Raw genomic sequence first — 19643 nt, forward strand, 5'->3', positions numbered from 1 at the left:
TTGCCTAAAACGTGTGGACCACTGAGGGCGATATAAACGTCATATTTCTGTGTCTCTCCAGGATCTCTGCTGTGAGGTTAGTTCGCAGTGCGCACAGGGGGGCAGATGTCACCTGCTCGGTAGCTGATCCTCTTCCACAGAGTGTTTTTCATTCGTTATTTTATACAGGGGCTGACAGGGGCAAACAGCAAAATACTGCAAACACAGGAATGCTGCAAAACTGTACTTTATGGACCAGTTTTTTCAAAAAGCACATCTTTGTTTTGCTCCACCTCAAATGTGAGGATTTCATTTCTTTTCTTGCCAAGGTTTGTTTGACCTCAGTGGACGGGGATTCAGAACCAGGAAGTTTTAAGGGCGTAACCAGAGCTTAATTTGGGTCAGATCCTGCCGGAGCACGATCGGGCACCTCCCAGATTTTGAGCAGCACTTATTTGATTGGATCCAGCACCTAATTTTTCTTTTTTTCCAGCACCTCATTTGCTTTTAGGTGTTTTGATGACATTTTCAAGTATTATATCTGGACAGCTGTGTCTTTTATTGAGTTGAAATCACTGGAAATTTCATTGTACACAAAATTGAAAGTTAAAACTGAGAGAAGAGCGTTGAGAGGGCTGCTGCATCGTGAGGGCTGATCACTGTTTGTCTGGCTGTACGTTTACAGCATTTATTATAGACAGTGCTGCTTTTACTGTTTAAATGATCAACTTACAGAGTTACTGAAGGATGAGTTCACTCACAATGTATTGGCTTAATCAAGGATATACCGCTTTAATTTTGCGTTTACAGCCCTTCCGCTGCGGCCGGCTCACTGTAGCGGGGGAGGGGCTGCAGCCTCGACTCTACAGGCAGTGACGGACGGGGGAGTTGTCGCTGAAAAGTTCACATTTTTCAACTATGAAATCACGCAAGTTGCGTCGCTTGAGGTGATTACATTGATTTTGAATGTAATCTCATCGCTTCAGTTGTGTTCGATGTGAATGCACCTTTATGGGTGTTAAAAGTTTGTAAATATTTAGTATTTGTGGGTTTTAATGTTCTGAAAGTTCAGTGTCCTTTTTGATGAAATTGGCTAAATTAGCAGTGATTTTGCGCTGTCCTTGGTGGTGAAACATGGCAGATGTGACAGCTGTCACTCAGAGTGAGAGACAGATGTGCTCCGTAACGGGTAATAGTCTGCGATTCTTTAACGCTGATTCATCATTTTTTGTTAAACATTTAGGTTATTAGGTTTATACTGTGACTTTTTTGTCTCTCTTACTGCCAGAACAACACCCGGCCTGTGTTCCGGGACCTGATGATTTACAAATTAAGCACTGGGCGTAACATGTTACTGAATCTGCTGCCAGCACCCGATTATTTGCACGCTGGCATTGATCAGATATGAATGTTTCATAAATCACACATTTATCCTGTCGTACAACACGATATAAACTTCGATTTACACCCGTTTTCACGCAAGGCTGATAAATGAGGGCCATTGTGTGAGGTTGATTCCATTCTGCATGAGACTCACAGCATGACACTGGACAAAAGGGGTTGTGTGTCAAACGAACATACAAGGTATTATCATTTAATGGTGAAAGAACTTGGTTTAGATTACCACAGAAGAAGTCCCAAACCCTTAAACAACATCAGCTACATTCACCCATTCTCATTCCTACACAGACAGAACACTGATCAACCATTGGAGTAACTTCGGGTTCATTGTCTTACCCAAGGACAATTTCACCACCGCACAAATATAGCTATGAAACTGAACCCCCAACCTCCTGATCAGAAGAAATTACCTCTACTACCTAAGCATTGATAAACAATGTCTGTGTAATGAATCAGTAGATCATGATCTATAAAAAAACGCTTAAACAGGGTTTCTATCATTTTGAATATAGCCCCATTTTCCATACAAAGATTATTTTCTACCATCTTTTTAATGATGGAACTAAAATTCATCTCTTCAGAAATAAAAACTCAGTCCTTGACGTCTCGTGTTCGTCTGATCTCGTGATCGTTTGATCACTTTGGTCCTTTGTCTGAAAGATTCAGCTTTGAGATTTAATACTCCAGATAAAATCTCAAAGCTTTATATACAGTATTCTTTCAAGATGCTTCCAACAGACTCGAGGTCTTGTCCTGGCGTCAAGTCTTTTGTGCCATCTCTTGTGTGCTTCATTCAGAGGGACAGCAGGAATGTCGAACCCTTTGTGTTTAGAATGTGAGGGGCTTTTGATCTCACGGGTACTCCCACGGTTGTAAACACAGAATATGATAGTGTTGATGATGAGTGTTTGTTAAGTTACGTGTTTTTGATTTGCTTTCATAAACATGTTGTACTACATATTATCTAGAATCCTAGAACTGACCGACACATTGCAGCACCTTCGGAGCCAGAACAGTGAGAAAGAATCCAGCCTCAGCACCATGCAGGCCTGTCTCAGCAGAATGGTACGACCTTGAGATTGGATGTGCTAAATTAGCTAATGTCAGGAGCTACCCTACAATGCCCTTATTTACAGTTTGATGGTTTCCTGCAGGAGACGAGGAGAGCGGAGGACAAAGAAGAGATGAAAACACTGACCTCAGAGATCCAAGACCTCCAAAAGACTTTACGCCAAGTCCACCTGGTCAGATGAAGTGTTGCAACCTAGGAAGGTTTTTCATGACTCTTCTCTGAACTTGCTCTCTGATTGGTTGTTAGCTTGTAGGAGGTGAGGAAGAACATTGTGCATCTGACAGGATGTCGTCCCCAAAAGCCTTTGGACACTCTCCCCTCAGGACGGCTACGCTAATGGCAGTACAGAACACGCTTTCCAGACATCAGAAACAAACACAGGTGAAATCATTATACATGCTTACCGGCAACAATATCTTAAAGGAGACATGTCATGCTTTTAAATCCTTCCTTTTTACATATAAATCATACAGTTGTGGTCTATATAAAGCGGAACTGCAATGCTTGGGCCTGAATTCCTCATTATTATAGCTCCACCCCTTTTCGACCCCTTTTCTGATGTGCTTCTGAGAGCAACTCGTTTTGGTGCGGTCTCTTTAAATGCAAATGAGACACTTCATACCCCGCCCCCTCTCCGGGTTGCAGAGGTGACACTCGGTTCAACTCCACCCTGCTCGGCCATTTTTGTAGTTTGATAGAAGAGAGACGATTATGTAGCGGCGCAGAAACTTTTTATTCACACGTTATTTACAAAATGTCAACAACAGAAGACTTGTCCATCCAGCCTTACATGTTTGAGCCAGAGTCTGACCCAGCGGAGCGAGATGAAAATGAAGATGATGAACCTGCAGAACCCTAACAAGTGAGCTAACACAAGCACCGAGCTAACGCTAGCGCCAAGCTAACGTCACGAAATGCATTTTAATCCAGTCTTTTCGGAGACAAAAAAACGGCAAACTGAAATGACTAATGAAAACTTTAGACTTGAATTAAATCACGTAGGCCATATCATCAAGGATCTAAAACGAGCACACAGCGCTAACATATGAAGATGGTGCAACTGCTAATGCTAACAAAACAATGACAGGGACGTCTTATCATCACACTTTTTAGCGTTATTTACAGCTTACCGAAGTGCTCTGTTTGTCGTCTCCAAAGATAGAAGGAATTGAACCCTCAATCAGACAAAGTCTTTCGGCAAATCCTTCTTTATACTGGTGGAGGTTGCTGAAGCAGTCATCCTTGAAGTGCTTCGCGCACACAAAAATGACCATACCCACAGATGTGGGTACAGTTCCGTGAAAAATAAAACTAAACCAGGCACTTTGAAAAGGTTCTGATGCTGGGAGACGGTGTAATGAAGCGTGTGGGTTACTACATCCAACAACCAAACATTTTGACTTATCCTCTTGTAACTTCAGCATCCTGGAGCTTGGACTACAAAATAAAAGCGAGAAATAAAAATGGCGGATTGCTCGAAGTGTTGGGCCTGGAGTCGATGTCTTAATTTGGCAGTTCCGCTGCAAATACTGTGACGTTACTGTTCAAAAAACGTAATAGAGAATCGAAAAATCAAAACAGATTGAAAAATATGACCAAAACAGAATATAAAGATATCAACAGAGCACCTGAAGAGACTAATTTGAACTTTTCTGTACTTCTAAACACTCGAAATGTACAACAAAATGCATTTAAGGGCTAAAAAAGTGGATTTAGCATGATATGTCCCCTTTAAAGGGATCCTCCAAGTTTAGCCTAAAATCTTTAAAATGTACTTACTAAATACATTATTATGCACCAAATTAATTTAATTACATTGTTTAAGGACTCCCGCCCAAAAGGACCCTCAGGTTTTGTTTGTCTTCAACTCTTCTTGATTTACTCTCTAATTTTAGCCACCAGAGCATCAGCAGTGCAGTGCTTAAGGGAGAATAAAGGCCCCTTAGGGGAACTCTTCTTCTCTGCTTTTATGTCTACTATCAAACAGCAGAGTTGTAACTGTCGCCCCCTGCGGTCACAGATTTTTTTTTGGGTTTTTATCCTCTTTCGGATTAGCAAAATAGGTTTACATCGACATCTTTAACTTTTCCTGATTATTGAGAGTGACCAAAAGCAGCACAAGTTGTCATTGTGACTGGAAAAGCCGTTAAATGATCTAAAAAGCTGCTAACTAATCTAAAAATCAGACTGAATGTTTCACTCCAATAGAAAACAATGGGATGTTTACAGGCAGTGGGGCCGTGTGACGTCATGAATCACGTGAATTGAAGATGGAGGAACACAGGCTCTAAAACTGTAAAGTAGTCCTATTTTTAAAAGGCAATTTAATGAATATGGTGCATAATAATGTGTTTTGTTAGACATAGATCGTTAATATGTATATTTCAATGGTTTTAGGCCATACTTGTGGAGGATCCCATTACAAATAATGTTAGATCATTTCATTGTGCTAATATCTGAATTGTGATGATGTTGTATTTTAAGAACCTGGGGGTTCGGCTGAGTTTTGTACTGTTCATATGAGTATTTACCACCGTTATCCCACGAAAGGCTTATTTATCATCCATGGCTACTCAAAAAGAAAAAACCTTTCTTCAGGTTATTATTCAATAGAATTTCTTACAACAGTGGTTATTATTGGTGTGTCTGTGCGTGAACACACACTCATCATACAAATGATTGTACTAACAAATTAAACAGTTTGGCATTAAGATGTAGGGAAGGTTTTGTTTGACTTTAAGCTAGCTGCTGCTGACAGTTAGCTAACGCTACACTCCGCACACAGTTGATTTAATTCCCATGTGGAATCAGAGTGATGACAGAAGTTGCTTTCAGTTTGGTTTTATGTTGCAATAATGTGTTCACTGATAAAATAAAAAATAAAACAAATCTAAAACAAAGTAGGCATCAGTAATCAGGCTAAATATAGCTTAGCTTTTCTCACTACAGTTCATCTGCTGACTGACAGCTGTTTGGGCAGAAGGTCAGAGGTTAGATGTTGAAAAATGTCACATTTATGAAAACAAACAAGAGCAACTGCAATTTTACTAAACAATCTTTAACTGTCCATTTTATTCAGTGAGTTTTTACCTAAAAGCAGATATCTATGACTCCTACAAAGTCACAGGTGCTTTGTCTTGTGTAAGTAGAATTTTTAAAGTGTATGTGCACCACAGGAACTCCGTGCATGTTTGGATGCCACTCTGGAACAAGGGGACACGTTGAGGGATCACCTAAAGGATAAGGATGCTGAGAGGAGGAAGCTGGAGCAGAAGATTCAAGATGGTCGTCGAGGGATTCAGGAAGTGAAAAAAGCTCTGGAGGAAAGCCTCAGAGAGAGCAACAGATACCGCTGCTCTGTGGAGCTCATCTCCAGGTACACTCCTTATACTTTTCTTTATTAACGGCAAACCTGAGTATGAACAGCCCTGCTTTAGCAGCTCAAATACTGGCAGCACAGAGAGCAGTTTTTAGAATATTGGCATACTGTTAGCTGGAGCTGCTTTTCAGTGCTCAAGGACTTCTCTTACAAGCCAATGGCCAAGTGGCTAGCACTTTAGCACTTAGCAGATTGCCATTTCTATCATACAAATCTAGATTTTTATTGTTAATTATTTTCCTCAGATTTCAGCTAATTATTGTATTTTGCAGGGTAAGTGATTTTTATCACAGTTCATGCCACAAAAATGTGATTGTAACTTGATCTGAGGTCACATTATCAATATTCATGTCAGCATTTAGAACAATGACCAATCTGAGGATCAATACAAGAAAGAACAAAGGCTTTGTGTGTTTTTGTTGTGTTTTTAAAAATAATTCTGTGTATTTTTTTTTCACTATTGTTTTGTGCGCTATCATTCATTTTGCGTATAGTTGTAATTTTGTGTTTTCAGAGTCAATTTTGTTGCAATTTTTGAGTGGTTCTTTTTCACAATATTTGGTAATATTGTACATTTTCTAATCCAAATTTATGAGTAACAGTGTGTATTTTTGCTTTTGTTTTGTGTATTTATCTGTAATTTTGTGTGGTTTTGAAGTAATTTTGTGTTCTGCACAAAATTAGACACAGGGCCGCTTGTGGCCGTCAGGCCACCAGTGTTGACACCGCTACCTTGAATACATAATCTGACTCCTGATTACTCTTTTAAAAAGTAACTTAGTTACTTTACACATTACTTGTTTCTAAGAGTGCTGCTGTCCTTTTTTTTTTTTTTTTTTTTGCAACACTTGATTTAATGGAAAAGCATTTTTAACAGTAACGTCAACAATGTATCTCTTGACAAACTTTTACCGAAATTTTTTTATTCAATTTTGGGGAGGGGGGAGGGAGTTTCAGACATATTCAGAAAAGTAAATAGTGATAGGATTTTATTGGCACAAAACTTAAAGCAGGCAGGTAAATACAGTACATCAGATAAAGTGCATTGTCTCTGGTCCAAGAGATGAACTCAGATGAAAAAGAGTTCCATGCTTGAACAGTTGCTGGTCGAGCCTTGTTAAGACGTGCAGTTGTATGTTAAAGGTTGATAATATTGATCAGGCTTTGAGACCAAAATGATTTCATGCACATACCTTTTTAGCATAGGTGAAACCTGCAAAGACCAACTTGTGCTTAATTTGTGTTAAAGTTACATCAGAATTATCATTAAGGAGACAAAATGCAGGATTAGGAATGTAAAGAATGTCCAGTACGTCTACTAACACTGAGTTTACAATCCCAAAACATGTATAAGAATGACCCAAGTGAAGCAGTTTCACATATGACAGTTTTTTGTAGATTGTAATTTATTTTGAATCTCTTATAGAGTATAATGTAAGCTCTATGTATGGTCTTGAAGTGAGTAGTTGGTGCTCTAGATTTTTGGAAGTCGAAGTGAGGTTGCACCAGATCTTCCTCTAATCTAGGCTTACTTCATACCTGGTGCCCACGGTCACCGTGTTGGTGACCCCTGGTATAGGCTAATAAAGCAGTATGATGGCTGAATGTACAGACGACACTCTGTGTGTCACAGTGAGAAAGCTGGTCTGGAGAAGCTGGTGTCAGGCCTGCAGCAGGAGGCAGAAGCACAGCGAGCTGAGCTGGAGGCAGTGAGAGGCTCATCTCAGGAGCTCCAGAGACAGAGAGACCTACTGAGGCAGCAGAGAGAAGATCTGGAGACGCAGCTGGCACAACAGCGCACGGAGGCCCACAGAGGGTACGATGCAATGACCATTACACAACTCCACAACCGTCACGTGGGATTGTTTTCAAGCAAATTTTGTTTAGATTTCAGATCAGTAACACATGTCAGTCTTTGAACGGCAACACACCCAAAGGAGATGTGAATGAAAAATGTAAATGACTGACATAGCATTACAGCACACATGCAGGGAACTTGATTTTTTCAGGTTTTCATTTATAAAAAAAACTGTAATTAACTGAGAACAGGAGCACGACAAAAAACACATCAGTCACTCTTCCAATCTTTGGCACCAACATTTCTCTGTTTCTCAAAGTAGAAATGTAATACCATGGAAGGATTGTGTGTGAGGCAGGATCTGATACATTTGATACCGTTCTTGTTTCAGGGAGAAAAATCTGCAGGAGCTGGAGGGGATGCTTTCAGATCTACGCAGGGAGTTAGTGACAGTGAAGGAGGCCCTGAGTCAGATTACACTGCAGAAGGAGGTGCTAGAGGACGACAAGAACAGCCTCGCACTCGCTCTCTCAAAGGTAAACCACTGTTCTACTTCAGTCCTGTTCCCACGGCAACATGTCCTTGAACTTATTATAGCCTTCAGGGTCATTAACTGATGAACAACAATACTAAAAGCTGCTGAGATTTTTTTTTCTTTTTTCTATCAGATAAAAACACAGTGTGGACCAGGGTTGGGGTCAATTACATTTTTAAATTAAAATTCCGTCTTCATTTATCTATGTTCAATTACAACTGAATTATGATTATGTTGACCAGCATTTTTTCCAATTACTATTACAGTTTCAATATTTATTTTCCCCTGAAAGTCAGTTACAATTACGTTCTCAATTACTAAAGTTAAAATACAATGAATCACAATTACTGATCTTTTAATAAATAAGCCCATAAAACGTAACGTTCCTCTTGTGTTAGCATGTAAAATACACTAAAAAATATTACCTATCACATAATTTGTTTTTCATCTCTTGATTACCTTGTTAGGTTTCCTAATCAATGAAAATAATGGTATTCAACATGTGGTCATTTGATCCATAAAACTCACGCAGATGTAACCCAATTTATCGATGATAAAAGGAATTACAGTATAATATCAAATTGGACTAGTTATCAGAAAACCCAGATTCATTAGGAGCTATATGCATGAGCAGCAATAATGAGTCAGACAAGGAATAACTGTTGAGTAGCAACTCGTGTATTGTTGCAATAATTCAGATACCAAAACAAAAATAAAAGTGTGCACACTAAACAAACAAAAATAAGATTTGTCCATTGGGCCCTTAAAAAATGAAAATTGTTGCAGGTGCTCCTGTTCTTAAAGTTTTTTTGAAGGGTGATGTGTATGTATGTGCGTGTGTGTATGTGTAGATCTCCTTGTCGGTGTCTTCTCTTCCAGGTTCCTAGCTCGCCATCAGTCTCAACCGGGATCTCTTCCTGGTCCTTGGACTTTCTCGTCCACTCAAAAAACCTGACCTAAAAATACGGTCATATCTGTTAAACTCAACTCTGATGCATCAATAAAAGGTGTAAATGTCAAAAATGCCAAATAGTGCATCAGACTCCACACATAAATCTTCAATTATATAAAATAATAAATCTTCAGTTTTTTCTTCAGATTTTGTTGTACAACATCTAAATACTCATATCTAACTGCTAATGTGAACAGCATTCCAGTAATAATTATGGTAATTTACCATTTTTACATTCAAAATATAACCATATCAAAATCAGAATAACATATATGCAAAAAACAGTATACAAATTGTAGTTCAGAGGTATTAAAGTAGTATGCTTAATTTCTCCCACACTATAGGCCTACTAGTGTGAGAGGAACCACACCCCAATCACCCTCTAACATACTTAAATTCACAGTTGAGGTAAAATAGTCATTCAACACTTTGTATTTATAAAATAAATTATAATTTCACTCTAAAATAATTTACTATAATACGTTTTATAACTTTAACACTTTTTAATATATATCAGCATAAAATAATAAACTCAGAATATACATGAGTAAAACACTGCATCATTATTCATCTCAGTTCATCCTATAGACTTTTATACACTACTACTTCCTTTTAGCACACAGAGCCAACAGAAAAATAGCACCAGATTGGCCACAGAGCCATGTTTCTCACCGTTGATCTGTCTTTCTAAGCTGAGCATGTTGTCGGGGCTCACAACGGCTGCTGCAGGGAAGGGACGTGGCTTTAGCCTGCGAGACACAAAGCTAACATGGGCATGGACGATAATGCTAAGTATCAGCTAGCTCTCCTTTCATCCAATATTGACTCGTCTTATCTCTCCTTCGTCTGGTCTTGGCTCCAAGCTTCCAGTAGGTAAGTGCACTGACACTATCTTTCTCCTCTCTTAGTTTACCTCGCGTATTTTCTCCTCTTTCCGTCTTTTTTTCTCCTCCGCTGCGTGGCTGCTTTCACTCTTACGTCTGAGGTTGGAAAAGACCGAGAGAACAACACGCGTGCGCCTTACCTCTGAGTTGACAGGCTGGACGTGACCTGCGTAGCCTCTGATTGGCTGTTGAAGGCTCTGTATCCTCCGTGTGGGGTCATGTGAACTGGGTGATGCACTGAAGTGCAATAGGACATTTAAACTTTGCTGACATATACAAACAAAACTAATAAAACAAATATGATTTTATTGACTTCAACTAGTGGGTGTGTTTTTCTACCTGGGCTACACCCCCCCTCCTGAACTCATGCACGTCCCTGTGTATGGTAAACAATTAAAGGACAATTACTCGAGGGGACAAGGCAGGGGGTTGAACAGGCTCTTCACCATTACTTATAACATCATCCTGGCTGCGGACAATCCTTGAAGAAATGATCTCACTGCTGTCATCAAAGGACTGCCTAACTCAGTGTACTCAAGCCGTCGCGATGGCTGACGGTTTCTCTCAGATCTCCTGACAGAATTATCTGTGTCCGTCCTTTCCTTTTCCTCCTCTGTCTCTACTGAGACTATCTCATTTTTTTCTTCCATGTTACTTGTTTCTTCCTTTCTTTCTTAATGTTCTGCACCTTTATTGCCATCATTCTTCTCATCCTTGTCCAAAGCATCTGAGGAAACCAAAAGTTGTTCTCCTTGGATGTCTGGATGATCATCAAGTGAACCATTTTGAACCAAAGCTGTTTCATCTGCTTGTTCGGTTGGTGTGCCTCTTTCGGTGGGTAAGTACTCAGGGTCACTCTGATGTGAGTTAGACTCGTTGAGGGGAACATCTGAGGTACTGTTGAACATATCAGGTGGATATTCAAAACCAGTTTGGTTGTCAAAGTCGGTTGGATTGTCATTATCAGGTGGAATGTCAATATCGGGAGCATTTACAGGACCTTCCGGCACACGAATGCGTGGGGATTCAGTATGCTGAGTGTCTTGGACATTGGTCATGGGTAGTTCAGGTTTCACAGGATGTTCACAGACTGTGGTGACAGGGGGACTAACATACAGTGGAATGAGTACATCATCTTCTTCACCTGAGAAATTATCTTCCTCTACTGCAGGGTTTGCACGGGTTGCTGGCCTGCGTGGTACTGATTTTTGTACAGGCTCACTGCTTTCCTCCACAGGTAGGTATCTGCATGAAAGTAACAGGTTCCTATGAAATGTTCTTAGGGGGCCATCTTTGTTGGTTTCAGGCTTTACTGTATATACTGGGAGGGTGCCTGCTCTTCTCACCACTACATGGACAGTGGGTTCCCATTTGTCCGAAATCTTATGTTTTCCCCAGATGCGAACAGTTCGAACCGGTACCCAATCTCCGGCTTCCAAGTCTGATTCATTTATATGTCTGTCATACCTCATTTTGTTCTTGTGAGCTATCTTTGCAGCCTTATCTATAGCTACCTTGCAGCTTTCTTTGAGACGTGATTTTAGGTTTTGCACATACTCAGAGCGGGATGTATGTTGGCCCTATTGTACTGGCAACTTGAACGCAAGATCAACTGGCAGACGAGGCTGGCGCCCGAACAGCAGTTCATATGAGGTGAAACTAGTCACTTCATTTCTGGTGCAATTATAGGCGTGGACTAGGGGTTTTACATGGTCACGCCAACAGGACTTATCTTGATCTTGGAGAGTGCCAAGCATGTCAACCAGGGTACGATTAAATCGCTCCACAGGATTGCCCCTAGGGTGGTATGGTGTTGTCTATATCTTGTGAATACCAGCCACATGACAGAGTTCTTTGACTCTGCGAGACTCAAAGTCTGGACCCTGGTCACTATGCAACTTTTCTGGGATACCGTAGTGCACCATAAAGTTCTCCCACAGACACTTTGCTACGGTACGGGCCTTTTGATTGGGTGTAGGGATGGCAACTGCAAACTTAGTGAAGTGATCTGTAATCACCAGGATATTTTTAGTCCCTCTTTTGTCAGCTTCAAGTGACAGGAAGTCCATACATAGGAGTTCAAGGGGTCTAGTAGTTCTCTTTCAGGTCGAGCTTTCCTCCGCACGCGCCTGCCACACGTCCTCACTTTTCCGTAGCCATTTTCGGCCAATAAAACCTCGTTCTTACAAGGTCCAGTGTACGATCGACTCCCATGTGACCCATGTGGTCATGCAGGCTGGTGAGAACTGTGTTTGCGAAGCTCAGCTGGGAGTACAAGTTGGTATGTTGTCTGGGACCCCAATTGGCGTCGTCTGTACAGGATGTTGTTATGGAACTCGAGAAGATTTAGTTCTCGGAGGAGGAGTGGAAGGTCCGGAAGTTGGGTGTGTAACATGGGGGGTGGTGTGTCCCCATGTTCGATCTGGGAGATAACATGCTTTATACATTGATCGGCTCTTTGCTTATCTGCTAGTTCCTCTTCAGTTAGATGAGGGATGGTTGGTAGACCTCCAAACTGTTCTTCTTGCCCATAGCTATCGGGCATAGCACCAGGAGACATGGCAAGGACCTCCACTAGAGCAACACGATCTGATCTCCCTCTCTCTCATCACTCGGGTTGACACTGTAGGTAAGCTGCCTCTCACAGATTGTTTTCACAACAGACTGATTTACTGCATTGATGTTCTTTGGAACGGAGAGGTGATCTTGAGTGAACTGTTTTATACGTTCTCTCTCTTTTTGTGATTTCTGATCATCTGCTAGCATCCCATGTGGTCTACGTGATAATCCATCCGCATCTCCGTTCTGCCTTCCTGGACGATAGAGGAGTTTGAACGAGAATGTGGACAGTGCTGCTAGCCACCTATAGCTGGTCGCATCAAGTTTTGCTGTGGTCAGAATGTATGTCAGCGGATTGCTATCCGTTACAACGATGAAGTGGTTGCCGTAAAGATAATCGCTGAATTTTTCTGTAACTGACCACTTGAGCGCCAAAAACTCCAAGTTGTGCGCTGGATAGCAGCTCTCGCTTCGTGACAGCCCTCCACTTGCATAACCTATGACTCTAAGTTGGCCCTCTTGCTCCTGATACAACACAGCACCGAGCCCGGTGGTACTGGCGTCGGTGTGCAGTATATAGGGTGTCTGGAGGTCAGCAAAGGATAGTACTGGGGCTGTAGTGAGGCTTTGAATGACTGTCTCGAAAGCTTGCTGGCAAGCTGGTGTCCAGCGACCTCTGAAGGGCTCTTTTGGGTCATGGTATTGATCCATTTTCTGTTTCATGTTTGCTGGTTTTGTCTTTGATTTCTTTTGGAGAGGTGGATAGCCGGAGGTTAAGTTGTGGAGAGGTTTTACGATGCTGGAGTAGCCCTTAACGAAACTCCGCTAGTATCCAGCAAAACCGAGGAATGATTTTTACTCTCTTAGGGTCTGGGGAACAGGCCATGTTTTAAGAGGTGAAATCTTCTCGGGATCAGTTTCAACGCCATTTCTGGAGACTACATGACCCAGATAACGAACCAATGTCTGAAAGAAGATGCATTTTTCTGGGGATTACTTTAACCCAAACTCTTTAAGACGAGTGAGCACTTTCATGAGTCTTTCTTCGTGCTCCTCAAGGGTTCTGGAGAACAATATGACATCATCCAGGAAAACCAACGCATCTTTCAAATGCATATCCCCCATGCACCTTTCCATTAGTCGTTGGAATGTGCTGGGAACATTTGTGACCCCTTGAGGCATCCTATTGACCTCCCGAAACCCGAGGGGGCACACAAAGGCCGTCTTTGGTTTATCCGTTTCTGCAACCTCTATCTGGTAGTACCCTGACTTAAGGTCAAGCACAGAGAACCACTGAGAACCGTTTAGGGCTGAGAATGTGTCCTCAAGCTTTGGAAGGTTGTATGCATCTTTTATAGTCTGGAGGTTCAGACACCTATAATCGAATCATAACCGAACTTGGTCGTTCTTTTTTCAGACTACCACTATGGGTGATGCAAACGGGGACTCTGACTCCCTGATAACTCCCGCGTCAAGGAGCTCTTGGATATGCCTTCGGACAGCTTCGATGTCCTGTGGGTGTATTGGCAGGGCACGGAGCTTGAAGGGGGTTTCGTCTGAGAGTTTTATGTGGTGCTTTACTTTATCCGTCCGGCCAAAGTCCAAGTCATGATGTGCAAACACATCAGGCATGTTGTTAAGCTGCTGAGTGATGCATTGCTTCCATTCAAGTTGGACTGGGAAATCACCAAAATTTAAATCTAAAGTGGGCTCTTGGGTTGACTGGGTCTCTGGAGGTTTCTGGAGGGGTTCTAATTGCTTGGTTATACTGTGTTCTTTTAATAAGATGACCTGGTAAGCACTAACTTCTGCAATAATACATTTGGCAGGGATGGTTATATCATGGTCAGACTCATTGCTTATAACGACTGGCAGTTTATGGGATCGCAGCTGAAGGAAATCAACAAGACCAGTTTTTACTAGCAGGCCACCTGGCGGGGGGGATGTCGATGGATACTCAATGACAACTGATTTCTCCTCTTGAAGGCCACTAACAAGGGCGACTCCCTCGACCACTACAGTTTCACCGGCTGGAATGATTCGAGCCATCTGTCCTTGCATCTTCACTACCCCTTGGTGGTTGTTGCTTGCTTGTTTCCGTCTCAACTCAATAACTTTGAAAACTACTTTGTAGCCATGTGGGAGGGGCTGACGATGGGTCATGTCAGTCTCTGAATAGATGTCAAACAGCATGTCTAGGGTGTTCATGCCTATGAGCACAAGGGTCTGTGAGGTGTCGCGAACAACCAAGGCGAGTGTGTTTACATCTATTCGAGCCCCTATAAAGTCTCTGGGAAAGGTTATGGTCATTTCTATATAGCCAACGTAAGGCACAAGCTGGCCATTTGCACATTCCACTTCTGAGAGGTCATGCAGGGGATTAATCTTATGCTCTGAAAGGTGTTGCTTGTAAAATGACTCAGATAGAGTGCTTACCTGTGAGCCTGAATCAAGAAGGCAGTTGACTTCTTCACCTCCCACCATCACTTGAGCTGTACTCTTGGTACCAACCAACCGTTTGGGGAGTTGGAAAGGTTGGCTCTGCTTTGGATGTTGTAAGCTTGAACATGTTTGAGCTTTGACTTTCTCTGCAGATGTTCTGACTTTGTTTATCCCAACGGGGGGTTTGTCTTGTGTGTGCGCCATGTGTCGTAATCAGTTTCATTATTAGGTCTGGGAGTCTTCCCGGAGAAGGAACGTAATCTCTCCTGGGATTGCATGTGTGGGATGACATCCTGCCTCCTTACGATGTGCTCGACCACGACCTTCTGAATGTCAGGTGGATTCATATCACTTACTGAAAGGGACGGTACTCTCTTTTCATTCATGCAGGGGACATGGTCAGTGGCACCATAGTTGCTTGGGGTGACATCAGAGAATGAGGTTTCAGGCTGTCGCTCTTTAGGTGTGGGCGGAGATACGACAGTGGTCTCAACATGTGCAGGGGAGAATTCTTCAGTTGCGAGTTGAATGGCTTCAACATCTTGCCCAATCTGCTACATCATCTCTTTCAATACCTCACTATAGTCTTTGCCGCTCAGCTTGGCTTGTTCCTGAAGCTCAACTAAGTATGTCTTAGTAACATTTCCAACTACCTTGGTAGCATACGCGCTACTCAGTGTCCTAACTTCATAAACAATGGTGGGGTCATCTTGTGCTTTGGACATGTACGGCAAAAGAGGTTCTAAACTTTTTAAGGCTGAACCACTGGAATATTCAACGATCAGGTTTTTGTGAAATTCGGACTGTGAATCATCGACCAGAAGGATTCTCTCAAGTTTACCATACTCTTTAAGAAAGTCAACCATCTGTTCAACTTTTTCAGATAACTGAGTTATTCCACTGACAATAACTGCGTTTGGAATTTTGACACCAGACATACTGATCATTACTTCAATATTGGTGCTCAAATCAAATAGTTCCTGGCTAGCTCGCCACTTATGTAACCCAATTTATCGATGATAAAAGGAATTACAGTATAATATCAAGTTGGACTAGTTATCAGAAAACCCAGATTCATTAGGAGCTATATGCATGAGCAGCAATAATGAGTCAGACAAGGAATAACTGTTGAGTAGCAATTCGTGTATTGTTGCAATAATTCAGATACCAAAACAAAAATAAAAGTGTGCACACTAAACAAACAAAAATAAGATTTGTCCATTGGGCCCTTAAAAAATGAAAATTGTTGCAGGTGCTCCTGTTCTTAAAGTTTCTTTGAAGGGTGATGTGTATGTATGTGCGTGTGTGTATGTGTAGATCTCCTTGTCTGTGTCTTCTCTTCCAGGTTCCTAGCTCGCCATCAGTCTCAACCGGGATCTCTTCCTGGTCCTTGGACTTTCTCGTCCATTCAAAAAACCTGACCTAAAAATACGGTCATATCTCTTAAACTCAACTCTGATGCATCAATAAAAGGTGTAAATGTCAAAAATGCCAAATAGTGCATCAGACTCCACACATAAATCTTCAATTATATAAAATAATAAATCTTCAGTTTTTTCTTCAGGTTTTGTTGTACAACATCTAAATACTCATATCTAACTGCTTATGTGAACAGCATTCCAGTAATAATTATGGTAAGTAACCATTTTTGCATTCAAAATATAACCATATCAAAATCAGAATAACATATATACAAAAACAGTATACAAATTGTAGTTCAGAGGTATTAAAGTAGTATGCTTAATTTCTCCCACACTATAGGCCTACTAGTGTGAGAGGAACCACACCCCAATCACCCTCTAACATACTTAAATTCACAGTTGAGGTAAAATAAAGTCATTCAACACTTCGTTTTTATAAAATAAATTATAATTTCACCCTAAAATAATTTACTATAATACGTTTTATAACTTTAACACTTTTTAATATATATCATATCAGCATAAAATAATAAACTCAGAATATACATGTGTAAAACACTGCATCATTATTCATCTCAGTTCATCCTATAGATTTTTATACACTACTACTTCCTTTTAGCACACAGAGCCAACAGAAAAATAGCACCAGATTGGCCACAGAGCCATGTTTCTCACCGTTGATCTGTCTTTCTAAGCTGAGCATGTTGTCGGGGCTCACAACGGCTGCTGCAGGGAAGGGACGTGGCTTTAGCCTGCGAGACACAAAGCTAACATGGGCATGGACGATAATGCTAAGTATCAGCTAGCTCTCTTTTCATCCAATATTGACTCGTCTTATCTCTCCTTCGTCTGGTCTTGGCTCCAAGCTTCCAGTAGGTAAGTGCACTGACACTATCTCTCTCCTCTCTTAGTTTACCTCACGTATTTTCTCCTCTTTCCGTCTTTTTTTCTCCTCCGCTGCATGGCTGCTTTCACTCTCGCGTCCGAGGTTGGAAAAGACCGAGAGAACAACACTCATGCGCCTTACCTCTGAGTTGACAGGCTGGACGTGACCTGCGTAGCCTCTGATTGGCTGTTGAAGGCTCTGTATCCTCCGTGTGGGGTCATGTGAACTGAGTGATGCATTCAAGTGCAATAGGACATTTAATCTTTGCTGACATATACAAACAAAACTAATAAAATAAATATGATTTTATTGACTTCAACTAATGGGTGTGTTTTTCTACCTGGGCTACATAGACACATTTCATTCCGACATTACAGAGATTTTTGAGACCCTCCTTTGTGCTCCTGATGAAACTTCCTGTTAAAATAAAAACAAGACCCTTATTTACAAAAGAGTTAAAAAAAAAAACTAATGGAAGACAAGAAGAGATGCTTTTGTCCCTAAAAAGAGATGTTTGACTTTTAGCTTGAAGTCGGTCCCAGGACTGTTTTACATTCTGCTTGCAATGCATCATGGGATGATTGAGTATGACTAGTGTGGCCACCGTGCACGCTTAGAATGAGTAGGATTACATTTACAACATGCAGAGTTGGCTCCAGACAAAATTCAATGGGGGGGCATTAAGAAAACTGTGGGGGACACAAATGTTTGTTCATTCCTAGAGGTATTCTATATATTCATATGTTTGCCATTTAAAAACACAGCAAGTTTAACTTTAAAACATTATTCAAAGCTCAGATTCACACAAACAAGGCGCTGTACCACAGCTGATAAAAGCCACGTCTCTCTGTCTCTCTTTTTCTCTCTCTTTCTCTCCCTCTGGTGAACACATAACTATGCATGCTTTAGCGCACCAGCATTTAAAATAAACATCAAATACCATTCAACATTTAAACATGATCCCACTGCACCAAACAGCAGATGAAAGCCTATAAAAGTATTGAGGCACATAACTTTTTTGTGAGCGGGTTGGGTCCACAATCTCGGTACCAAACGGCTCCACAAAAACAAAGTTAGCTCGCTAGCATACCTCTAACAGCCGAAGTGGTCGCTATAGGGGGGCATCAGCAGACTCTGCTCCTCCCGACAGCAGACGTAGTTTAAAATCCACTTTATGCGGCGTTGTTCTGTGAGCTTTTTATATTTCTCACCTTTGAAAATCTTCGGTACTCTATAAAATCTACACAAAACATGGGCATTTTGATTATTTCAGATGGCAGATTCTCAAGCTACTCACTTCCTGCTTTCTATCTGAATTTTGCACTCTCACGAGGCAGCAATGTGATGTCACGTGAAAGCAACAAGTCTTCATCCAATCATATTTCAGCTAGCTTGTGTTGTTGTTGGGGTCTTTGAAATCTGCCTAAGGCTCCCAACCGCTGTCAGTGAATGGACACAGTCAGTTGAGACATTGGCGCTGCCAGCCGGAATCCTGTACGCAGCGTGCGTACAATTTTTTTGAAGGAGTGGAATTTTTAATTTATTTATTTTACCTTTTGCTGGGCTTTATTAATCTATGTTTCTGTACGCTGTTGCCATCCTCTGCTGTAAAGCCTAACTGATCTTCATTTTTTCATTCAGTAAAAATATACTTTGAGTAATGGAATTGATTAGAATATTTTCTGTTGATATTGTTTTTTGTTTGTTCTGCCATGCGCACTGCCGCTTCATGCTCTAGCAGCTATTCACGGTGCTGAACTCGTGATAGCATTACTTCACAAATTTATATCCTGAAGAAAAAGAGGCCTGCCCAGCAGGTACAAAATATAATAAACAAGAATATGCTAAGAAACGGAAAACTGCACCAAAACGCAGGAACCCAGACTATATAAGAAGGGAAATAAAGTGCACTATATACTATACAGGTGATAAGCTTAACCAAAATAATAATCACTTCACGAACGGGGATCACAAGTACAAACGAATTCGGAGACAGAGTTTTTCATACGGACAAAATGTGATGCTGCTGCTGTCAAGGTTGGTGAACCCCGACTGACAGTTGCGCTGGCTTTTTGAAAGTGGTGACATCCTCCTCAGCCAATCCGGCCAGCCCACCACTCCTCCTGCTGGCGGCCAATCCTGGGATGCGTCATCAAAGTTGTTCCATTGGGGAGGACATCCCACTCTGTCACAGAAACACAACCCAAGCAGCAAACAAACAAGAGCACAAACTGAACATTAAATAGTACGGCGAGGGCCTTAACAAGAGCGTTCTTGTGGCTTGTTTGTGAATCGTCTATCCATAAACTCTGAGTCAACATACCCTGCGATACAA

General features: G+C 41.4%; 1 protein-coding gene across 1 annotated transcript in view; it reads left to right on the plus strand.

Annotated features, from left to right (window-relative positions):
- Positions 1-19643, plus strand: part of crocc2 (ciliary rootlet coiled-coil, rootletin family member 2) — a 90982-nt gene that overhangs the window by 40542 nt on the left and 30797 nt on the right. The window contains exons 11-16 of the mRNA XM_028444750.1: positions 2349-2445; positions 2535-2624; positions 2699-2833; positions 5629-5828; positions 7465-7647; positions 8021-8165. Of these exons, the coding sequence (XP_028300551.1) occupies positions 2349-2445; positions 2535-2624; positions 2699-2833; positions 5629-5828; positions 7465-7647; positions 8021-8165 (850 nt within the window). The remainder of the gene's footprint in view (positions 1-2348; positions 2446-2534; positions 2625-2698; positions 2834-5628; positions 5829-7464; positions 7648-8020; positions 8166-19643) is intronic.

This window comes from Gouania willdenowi, chromosome 4 (assembly GCF_900634775.1).
Source record: "Gouania willdenowi chromosome 4, fGouWil2.1, whole genome shotgun sequence".
Taxonomy (NCBI): Eukaryota; Metazoa; Chordata; class Actinopteri; order Blenniiformes; family Gobiesocidae; genus Gouania; species Gouania willdenowi.